The sequence below is a fragment of the Sesamum indicum genome, linkage group LG9 (assembly GCF_000512975.1).
Source record: "Sesamum indicum cultivar Zhongzhi No. 13 linkage group LG9, S_indicum_v1.0, whole genome shotgun sequence".
Classification (NCBI taxonomy): Eukaryota; Viridiplantae; Streptophyta; class Magnoliopsida; order Lamiales; family Pedaliaceae; genus Sesamum; species Sesamum indicum.
The window spans coordinates 10,380,122-10,390,463 of record NC_026153.1 but is presented as its reverse complement, the minus strand read 5'-3'; the positions used below and the strand labels follow the sequence as shown (position 1 = coordinate 10,390,463).

General features: G+C 30.8%; 1 protein-coding gene across 1 annotated transcript; it reads left to right on the top strand.

Moving 5' to 3' along the window:
* On the top strand, positions 2,293 to 5,065 carry LOC105171216. Its single transcript, XM_011092256.2, has 3 exons — positions 2,293 to 2,730; positions 2,937 to 4,247; positions 4,769 to 5,065. Exons 2-3 carry the CDS (start codon positions 3,005 to 3,007, stop codon positions 4,873 to 4,875), a joined length of 1,350 nt encoding a protein of 449 aa, XP_011090558.2. The 5' UTR covers positions 2,293 to 2,730; positions 2,937 to 3,004; the 3' UTR covers positions 4,876 to 5,065.

Sequence of the window (10,342 nt, the reverse complement as noted above, 5' to 3'; positions counted from 1 at the left end):
ATCTGATCTGTGAAAGTTTTCAATCTTGAGTATAATTTGCAGTATCCATACATTATCTGAATCATTAATTCATCATAAAAAATATTAGACATTCCACCTTCTGAAATCAAGACCTTTAATCTTATTTGACGTACACAAAATACTTCATAAGTCAATTCAGTGGCAATACACACACAGACACACACACATATATATATATATATATATATATATATATATCCAGGATCACAAACTTTTTCATCATCCCAAATTCACTACAAGAAAACAGAAGATTAAACAAAAGAAAAAATCAAGTGATAATTTTAATATTGTCACTAGTTATATATATTTAGTGACAAGACAGTTTATTTTCTCATAATAATAAATTTCATGATTTTAATAGTTACTATTATTTTGTTAAAATTGTTATCAACATGAATTAGTGATAAAAAAATATGTATAAAATTGTAGCTACATACAATTAGTGATTCATGTATAATGACGATCTGGTGATAACAAATAATAGTTGTCACTATTTTATGTGTCACTATAGATGAGTCACTAATTATATTTACTGACAACTTTATACACATTTTTTGTCGCTAATAATTATATAGCGACAAGATAAAATTTTTTGTCACTTAATAAATATTATTAATATAATAACTTAAAAATTATCGCTTAATAGTTTGTCACTAATACCATATTTTCTTATAGTGATTATTTACAATTAATGATTTTGTGTACAATTTATTTTCCAAATATTGTATATAGTGGCATCTTCTACGTGATTTTTGTTATTATTATAAGTTTATAAAAATTATTATTTATGTAAAATAAAATGTTTAATCAATTAATGCAAATAATTTGTAACAATTTATTTGTAATTATTAATATCCTCTAATTTCTTCTAATTGGCAAATTAATAATCCCATATATTGTTGGCAAATGCCGCACACAAAATAGAAATCTTTTACAAGAATTAAATATGGAAATACCACACTATTCAAAGTACGCTACTCTTTTAGGTTTCACATTGAATAGACACAATTAAAATTGTACCTGAAAACACATATAGATTTAACTACTTATATTTATAAAACCCAAAAAAAAGGGTGTCATGTACAAATTTTAGGCTTAATTGTATTTTTAGTCCTACAATTATAATTATTTGACACTTTAGTCCTATAATTTGTTAGAGTCGTAAAATGGTCCTTCATTTTTTCTTTTATTTCTCGATTTCAAGATAAAATCGGCAAAATTCCAAAGTTGGCTGCAAAGTGACATGTGTCAGTCATGTGCCGATTAAAAACACACATACACACATCTTATTGACTGATTTCTTTTTTGTTTTTGATAAATATAAGTTTCATTAATAAAACAAGATCGTACAGTACAACAGTGCTCAACTGGTGGTTTCTCGCTCGACAGGTCAAGAAATACGTCATAATCTATATAACGCACATGAACTAATAGAACGAGATAAATTAACACTGATAATCCTCTGTCTAATATCTTTCATAATAATAGTGGCTTTATTGACTGATTTTTGCTGACATAACTTATGCCATGCCACCCTCTCTTCTTTTTTGTTTTCGTATTTTCACATCAACCACTTTGCAGATCGTTATAATTCAGTCAATAAGATGTATTTTTTGTGATTTTAACTGCGACATGCCACTTTTTGATCAAATTTATTTTGAGATTGTAAAATTTAAAAGGTAAAGGACCTTACTAGTTACGGATCTAAAGTGCCAAATCACTATAGCTACCACTAGAAGAAATTTGACCTTTATTAGTCATATATAGTTCAAAATAAATACTAGTAGTAAGTAGTTATTAATCATAACCACACAATGATTGTTCGACATAGTGTTTGTGAGTATAGCTAAAATATTTATCATGACTAAAAATCATAACAAAAATATTTGTTATGACTTATAGCCATGATAAAAAATACTTGCTATGGTGGTTAATATTAGTTTTTACATTGATTTTTATATAATTATGATTAAAAATAATTAATTACCATGATTTAGTTAATAGCCAATAATAAATTTTTCATCTAATGTATATTACTAAAAATGCAATTAAGCCCAAATTATATAGGGCATAAAAATGAAATAAATGGATTATTTGACTTATGAATAAGACATTTTTATATTTTGGATTATTTATTTTAATTAATAATAAGGAATTCAAAGATTGTATGTATATACATACATTTATATGGTGAGAAGAGATGGATGATGTTAGATCTCTGTTTCTTTCATACCTTTCAACAACAACCATCCTCTCTAATTTGGCTGTTTGTACTCTCACCTCTTTATCCCCAACACCCCTCAAAAAAAGAAAAAGAAAAAGAAAAGTAAAACTTTCTCAAGATCATCTTTTTCAACCCTGTAAATCTTATAAACCACACACACACACATACACACACTCAGAAATAAATTAATAAAATTGCAATTTCTCTCTCAAGAACACACAGTGAGAGTTCCCTCTTTCATGGCGACCCCACTCTTCTCTTTTTCTAGTGCAAAAAGAGCAGAGGTGAAGCTGTTGATCCTCTCCTTCTTTTAGAGCTGTAAACAGAATCCCTTTTTCTTGCACTCTCTTGGGGGAAACCCTAATTCACAGACGGAATTACGAAGAGAAAAGTGAGATCAGTTTTTCAGGCAAGAACCCTTTTTCGTAAAGGACGAGGAGAAGAGTAGATCAGAGGTTTTCTTGAAGTACTGATCATCGATATGGGTACTTTGATGTTCATGTCTTTTAGTGGCAGCTGCTACTGTTGTTTTGTTATGTGTTTGTTTTTGTGTGTGTGTGTTTGGAGTGAGAAGGAAGAGAAAGATCTCAGTTGCAGAAATGGAAAAATCTCTGTCCATATCTCTGGCTCGATTTCTTACGTTATTCCTTTGTTCTTTTATTGATTGGTGCTCTTTTGTCTGATTTTCCAGAAGTTACTTTCTCGCACTAGAAGAGGAGAGAGAGAGTGAGAGAGATAGAGGGAGAGAGAGAGGAGGAAATGATGGATTCTGGCAACAGTGGCAGCCTGCAGTCGTCGAGTGGTGGCGATGACGAGTACGATTCACGCGCCGCCGCCGACTCTGTTTCGGCTTTCATGGGAGGTGGACCAATTTCCAACCCTGCGCCGGCGTTCTTTGACCCGCTTTCCAACTACTCGTCTCTCCTCAATCCAAGCATGGCGTGGCCCAGGGCTTCTGCTCCGGCTCCAAGATCCGACCCGAATCCAATTACCCATGATATCATCATCAACCCCATGCTTTCCAGCTCTTCCCCTTTTCTGCCAGCTTTCCAACAGCCGGAGGCGGTCGGAGTAGACAGTAGCAGCCCCACCCTCGGGGCGCCGCCACCGCCGCAGAATCAGAATCAGACGGCGGCGCGTAACCCGAAGAAAAGGTCGAGAGCCTCTAGACGAGCGCCGACCACCGTGTTAACCACGGATACCACCAATTTTAGAGCCATGGTTCAAGAATTCACTGGAATCCCTGCCCCACCCTTCAACAATTCTCCTTTCCAGAGAAGCAGGCTCGATCTTTTCGGCACAAGATCCATCTCCTTGGACGCCGCTCACCCGCCGCCGTACCTCCGCCGTCCCTTCGCCCAGAAAGCTCAACCCCCGCTACCTTTTCTTGCTTCCTCTTGTAATTCTCTGCTGAGCTCCGCCGCCGCCGACGCCATGGTAGCTGCTTCAACTACTACTAACAACAATATCATTAGTACTACTTCATCTGTTTCTTCAACTACAACTGCAGCTTCTAGTTCAACTCCACAGATTAACTACCAACTGCCGCTCACACACAGTTCAAATCTTTTCAACCTTCCAAACCCACTCCTCACTTCTCTCCAAACCAACCCCAAATTTCCATTCTCGAATCCTCCCGCAATCGGCTCAAAACCTCACAACTCATTCGAAATCCCATCAAGCGATCAATTTGGCAATCTGGGTCGCGAGAGTCGTCTTCCGATAACCCTTAACAGCCTCCAAAACCTGATTACTTCCGACCAAATACCACCGCAGAACGCCCGGGACCGAAACGACAACACCGACAGCAGCAATGCCGCAAGGTGGGACAATAATCCGGCGAGCCCAGAAGGAGATAAAGACAGTTTGAGGCCTGTCATCGGCGGCTTCAGCTTCCCCCGGAACACGATAAACGGCAAGATGAACTACTCGGCTTCTTCTATGTCGAGCTTTAACGGAGAGAAGGGGCCACCGGAAAACGTCGCCGCTGCTAGGGGAGAAGGTATGGTGGAATCATGGATTTGTTCTTCATCAGAGTAGGAATGATTGTAGTGTAGAAAGTATGCTGGGGTAATGATGAGAGCTATGATTAAAACATTGAAAAGATCAGAGAGAGGGTAAATTAGTGTGATCTTGATTATCATCTTAACTTTCAGAAAGTTAAAAAAGATCGAATTACACTGTACTTGTGCTTAAATTATGTGTAAATAATAGTCTTCTTTTTGGATCCTTTTCCCATACACACACACACACATCTATATATATATATATCACTGATCATATATGTTCATACAGAAAAACTGATTATCTTGTTTCTTGTCTCATAAATATAGGAAAATACGTTTCATTTCCATTAGGGGTCTGATTCTGTGCATGACCTTGTGAATAAACTGGAAGAAAAAGAATCTGTAAAACATCATCGAAACTTGTGACACTTTTCTGCTTTTCCTCGTACATTCTATTCTATGACTTGTGTTCATGTCCGTTCATTTCATTCTAACAAAACATGATGCGTTCTTTCAGACAATAACGATATATACGAAGAATCTTTTGTGGGTAGCAAGAACGGCGGGGTTTTGCCGCCGCCGGAGCTTTGTTCTGGTTTTCTTGAATTCTTGAGTCTTCCTTAGTTTGTTATTCATGTTTTCAGTCGTTTTTGATTAATAATCTGTAAGCGCTGCGTCGCAGCAATCGGTGGCGGGATCTGGGGAGTGGTTGAGCGCCGCCGCAACCCTTGTGCAAGAAACTAACATGTTCCGTTGTGGAAAATGATATCGTTTTGGTTGAATTGAAATTTAATCATATATAATTAATAAAAAATATATTCATAAAAGATAACAAATGTGTGTTTGATAATATTTATTATGTGATATATAATTGTTTATGATTTTTTTATTTAAATTTAATTTTTTTCCTACAAGAATTTTCGGTTTCTTGATTTTGTTTTGTACTTTTATTACTATATATTATTTATTTTCTTAACTAGTACGAGTGCTATATATAAATACTAAAAACGTGTATGAAATAATCAATTTATTACGAAGATCAATTATCACCATATTGGCCTAAGAAAATATGAAATATCAAAGTCAACTTTGGTGAGATTTTAATTAGAGATGGTGATTTTATGTTGAGCTTACATATGTCGTAGCTATATAGTATATATATATATGGGACGGAAAAAAAGTTATTTTATGTCTAAAAATATGTAAAAATGCAGCTATACTATATATGCAATTATGTAATTTAAATATGAATTATATATTCGCGATACGTCATTAAATACATTTAATAATTTATGTTTAACTATTACTTCGTTCTTTCTATCAAAGAAATAATTAAATTTAATAATTAAAATGAAAAGTATGTATAATTAGTAAATAAATAAATAAATTTGTACGTAGATTTGATGCTTGGTTTGAACTTTAATTTTCCTTGAGCCTTGTATTTTAATTTCAGATAAATATGATACTATTTGAGGATTTAATTAATGATGGCTATTCCAAAACTATTTTACTCCTTTTTTTTATATATATATATATATTTTACAGCATATAAAGATATAATTAACGGGAAGAAATAAGTTTTTATGTTTATGTCATAAAAAGAATTAATCTTAACATCCTTTACGGACAAAGAGTATATGTATATAAATTAAAGTCATTAATCCCCCAGTTACAAAAAATAAATAATATTTCACCACTGCCAATTGGAAAAAGGAAAGATTTTCATTAATATGTAGTATATATATATTCATAATTATATATAATTAAAAAAACAAACATCTATAATTCTTTAATTAATCCTAATTTAACATAATTACAGAACAAACATATGTAATTTTTCTTTGAATTTCAAACATATTCATGGATGATATATATATATATATATATATATGAAAATTTTTAATTAAATTAAATTTGATCGAACTAAGCTAATTACATTGCAGGGTTACATTTACAATAAAATTAATTATTTTTTTAAATTATATTCCAATCTGCAATAAATATAATATACTTATAATATAATTAATTTAAATTTGATAAAACTCGATTTCAGATAAAATTATATATATATATATATATATATATATATGTAGGAGGCAACGTATCGATGATGTTCCTAGGCAAGAATCTTGTTACTTGATTGAGTAGAAACAAAACAAACCTCGTTCCTTGCTATTTCTTCAAAACACAATAAATGTTTTCCACACATTTCATCACTTTTTGCAGACTGCTTTCTTGCATTGCAATTTATCAACTTCATTGGTCCCTTTTCTTGCAGCACTTCCCACAACTATAGTAATTGATGTTGCTAGAAATTCGAAGTTAATAAGGGTAAAGTCGTCATACTATCCAATTTTCTTTCTTTCTTTTTTTTTTTTTTTTTGAGAGTGATACTATCCAATTCGATCATCGTAATTTGCTAAGGGCAGTTGGAAGATGGGTTGAAAATTAAATTTTTGCAAGTTATTAAACTATTTTTAAAAATATATAAGTAATGTGACTGAAAATATATTTAGCCGACCAAATTATGTAATTTCCCCTAGTCCCTAATCCTACCAACACTGTAAAAAAATAGCTTAATTCTTACATAAAGAATTTGATGTTAAAATCAGTATTAAATTAATTAAAAAAAAGTATTATTTTAATTCATTAAGTATGCTTAATTTTTATTTTAATCCGATAACTATGTCCATTTTTGTTTAAATCCAGTAACTTACGGAATTGCTTACTTTTAGTCCTCTGGCAGATTTTCGGACAATTTTACCTCTATGCAACTTTTGAAAGGCAGTTTTAGTCCATATGCACTCATAGGGACCTCTATGCAACTTTTGAAAGGCAGTTTTAGTCCATATGCACTCATAGGGGTAAAATTGTCCGAAAATCTACCAGAGAACTAAAAGTAAGCAATTTCGTAAGTTATTGGATCTAAACAAAAATGAACATAGTTATCGGACTAAAATTAAAATTAGGCATACTTAGTGGACTAATATAATACTTTTTCCAATTAATTAGTAAGTAAAACTTTCATAGCTAATCTACATTATTTAATATATATTCTAAGTAATTTGTTGTTACATTCGTTAACAAGTAAAATTCTCGTTGCTAAATTCATCACAAAATAAATTTTCTTGTATTAAATAATGTAAATTTACAATAAAAATTTTATTTACTAACCAATTAATTAGCTTGATAATAATTTTTTTTTATCGCTATTGAGTCCATTTTCTTGTAATATAATCATAAGAACAAAAATGGTACAAGAAATAAAAATGAATATAGTAGCTTAAGAAATTACACTTATAACCCTATGATCACTAAAATAGATTAAATCAGTAAACTTTTACGTCTTCGTCTGTCAATCCAATTCAAGCATAACATTACAATGGATTATGTTTAGTCAAATCAAGTATAGGTAAAAGTACTTTTCTAATTTACAAACTATTGAGAAAAACTGTAATTTTAATTTCATAAAGCTAGAAATTTTCTCATTTTTAGTCTTCGTAATTAACGAAAAATTCACGGAACCTTTGGTTAAACACGTGCTGGACTAACAATTATGTGACTTCTCTATTAATTATTGGATGAAAAATTTACGTGAGGACTAAAAATGAAAAAAAAAATTCTAACTTATGAAATGCAATATTGAACGAATTAAAATTGATAATAAATTTAATTTGTGGGACTAAAAATATGACTTTCCCTGATTATTGCTTCAATTATAAAAAGAGGGTAATCCTTCTTTGGATATATTATTTTAATTAATTATTTTTCTAAATATACATAAATAATTAATGTTGTCCCACATTAAAGGAGGTATAGAGGGGGTTGGGTAAACTAATGGGGTTCATGAATGTAGGTAGCTGGGAACTGTATATATATATAGACATAGGGTTTGGACAAATACAGCTTAACTAACTTAGTGGGGGCTTAGGGGTACCCATAGTATAGGTTACTATTTTAGTTTCTACTATTACTATACCTACCACCTTAATTAACCTATATTTATATAAATGTGTTTGGATTAGTTTAGTATTCATCCACCTTAATTACATCATTATATATTACCAATGTCAGTAATTTTTTTTTATTTTATTTTATGTATTTCTTGGTCTATATGAATTTTGATTATTTTCAAGAATTGGCTAATTATAACAACAATTTGATATCAGAACATAAAAGTTAAGAAGACAAATACACTGCAAAAGAAATGATTATTCTGTATGCTATTAATTACTACACTTTAAAAACTATAGTAAATCTTATATAATATCTATTGCAGTTGGAAAAATCGACACAAAAACTTCGATTTTTTTTACTGTAGTTATGATTTTATGGGAAAAGTATTATTTTAGTCCGCTAAGTATGCCTAATTTTAATTTTAGTCCGATAATTATGTCTATTTTTGTTTAGATCTAGTAACTTACGAAATTGCTTACTTTTAGTCCTCTGGCAGATTTTCGGACAATTTTAACTCTATGAGTGCATATGGACTAAAACTGCCTTTCAAAAGTTGCATAGGGGTAAAATTGTGCGAAAATCTGCCAGAGGACTAAAAGTAATCAATTTCGTAAGTTAGTGGACCTAAATAAAAATGAACATAGTTATCGGACTAAAAGTAAAATTAGGCATACTTAGGGACTAAAATAATACTTTTTCCTGATTTTATCTATACAAAGTATTTGTTACAGTGTTTGATTGTAGTAAATATTTTGGCATCGCACTTGCAGAAGTACTTGTTGCACAATCGTGGTTAATATCCACCACAATTTTTGACATTAAACATAATAATTGATCATAATGAAAAGCCATATTTCTTCCAGTGATAAATATATGTTGTATTCGATCCTAAAATTTATAGCAAATGATTGTCGAAACAAACTTGATGAACGTGTGTAATTTAAAGGGATAAATATATATTAGGGAAAAGTATTATTTTAGTCCGCTAAGTATGCCTAATTTTAATTTTAGTCCAATAACTATGTCCATTTTTATTTAGGTCCAGTAACTTACGAAATTGCTTACTTTTAGTCCCCTGGCATATTTTCGGACAATTTTACCCCTCTGAGTGCATGTGGACTAAAATTGCCTTTCAAATGTTGTATAGGGATAAAATTATCCAAAAATCTGTCAAAGGACTAAAAGTAAGCAATTTCATAAGTTATTGGACCTAAACAAATATGGACATAGTTATCGGACTAAAATTAAAATTAGGCATACTTACCGAACTAAAATAATAGTTTTCCCTATATATTATACCCTTTAATCTATTTTCTTTTAACACAAATCACCACTCCTATCTTTTAAAAAATTACAGAAACTATCCATGAAAATCTTTTTTCTGTCAAAAAACTTAATAAAAATTAAAAAATATCCTATTGACTCAATCAACCTTTAATATAAATTTTAAGGATAAAAATACCCTCAAGGGATGTTTTTATAATTATCAAAAAGTAGATGGGTTTGAAAGTAACTTTTAATAGGGATGAGTAATATAATTCATATATGTTTTTTTAATTATTTATACAAATTTCAAATTCAAGTTTAACTATATATTTTATTAACTAATTTTAATTTTATAAAAATTACACTGTTTAATAATTAATTTAAATTTATCCAAGTGTGATAATTTATGAATTTTTATTTATAATTTAGTAACCAATTTTATTAATTAAATAGTTAAATATTTTAATTGTTATGCCAACGTATTATAAGCTAATGTCTTTTCTTATAATAGATGATAAAAAATTAAAATTTACAATGAGACTGTGGTGATTAGGTCGGTAATGTCCATCAAATTTAGATAAAAAAAAGAACTATGATAATTAGATTCTCTTAGTTGAAACGGTCGCAACAAATTTAATTGCTCGATCTAACCTTTAATTTCCTCAAAGAAAAAAAAATTAAAGAAAAAATAAATAACATAAAAGGTCCCAATTGGTCACTCTCTATATCTGCATGTTTATGTTATATACATATATATACATGGACACGCAGACAACTGTGTGTGTGTGTGTTTTCGTATGTATTTTGTAATAAAAATATGCTCAGAATTAGGGGAGGGGGGGGGGGGGGGGGGGGGCGGGGGAGGGGG

Excerpts from the sequence above, each read along its gene's own strand:
- LOC105171216 (XM_011092256.2), top strand. The coding sequence starts at position 3,005 with ATGATGGATTCTGGCAACAGTGGCAGCCTGCAGTCGTCGAGTGGTGGC. Across the intron at positions 4,248-4,768 it reads CGCCGCTGCTAGGGGAGAAG|ACAATAACGATATATACGAA; the intron begins GTATGGTGGAAT and ends GCGTTCTTTCAG.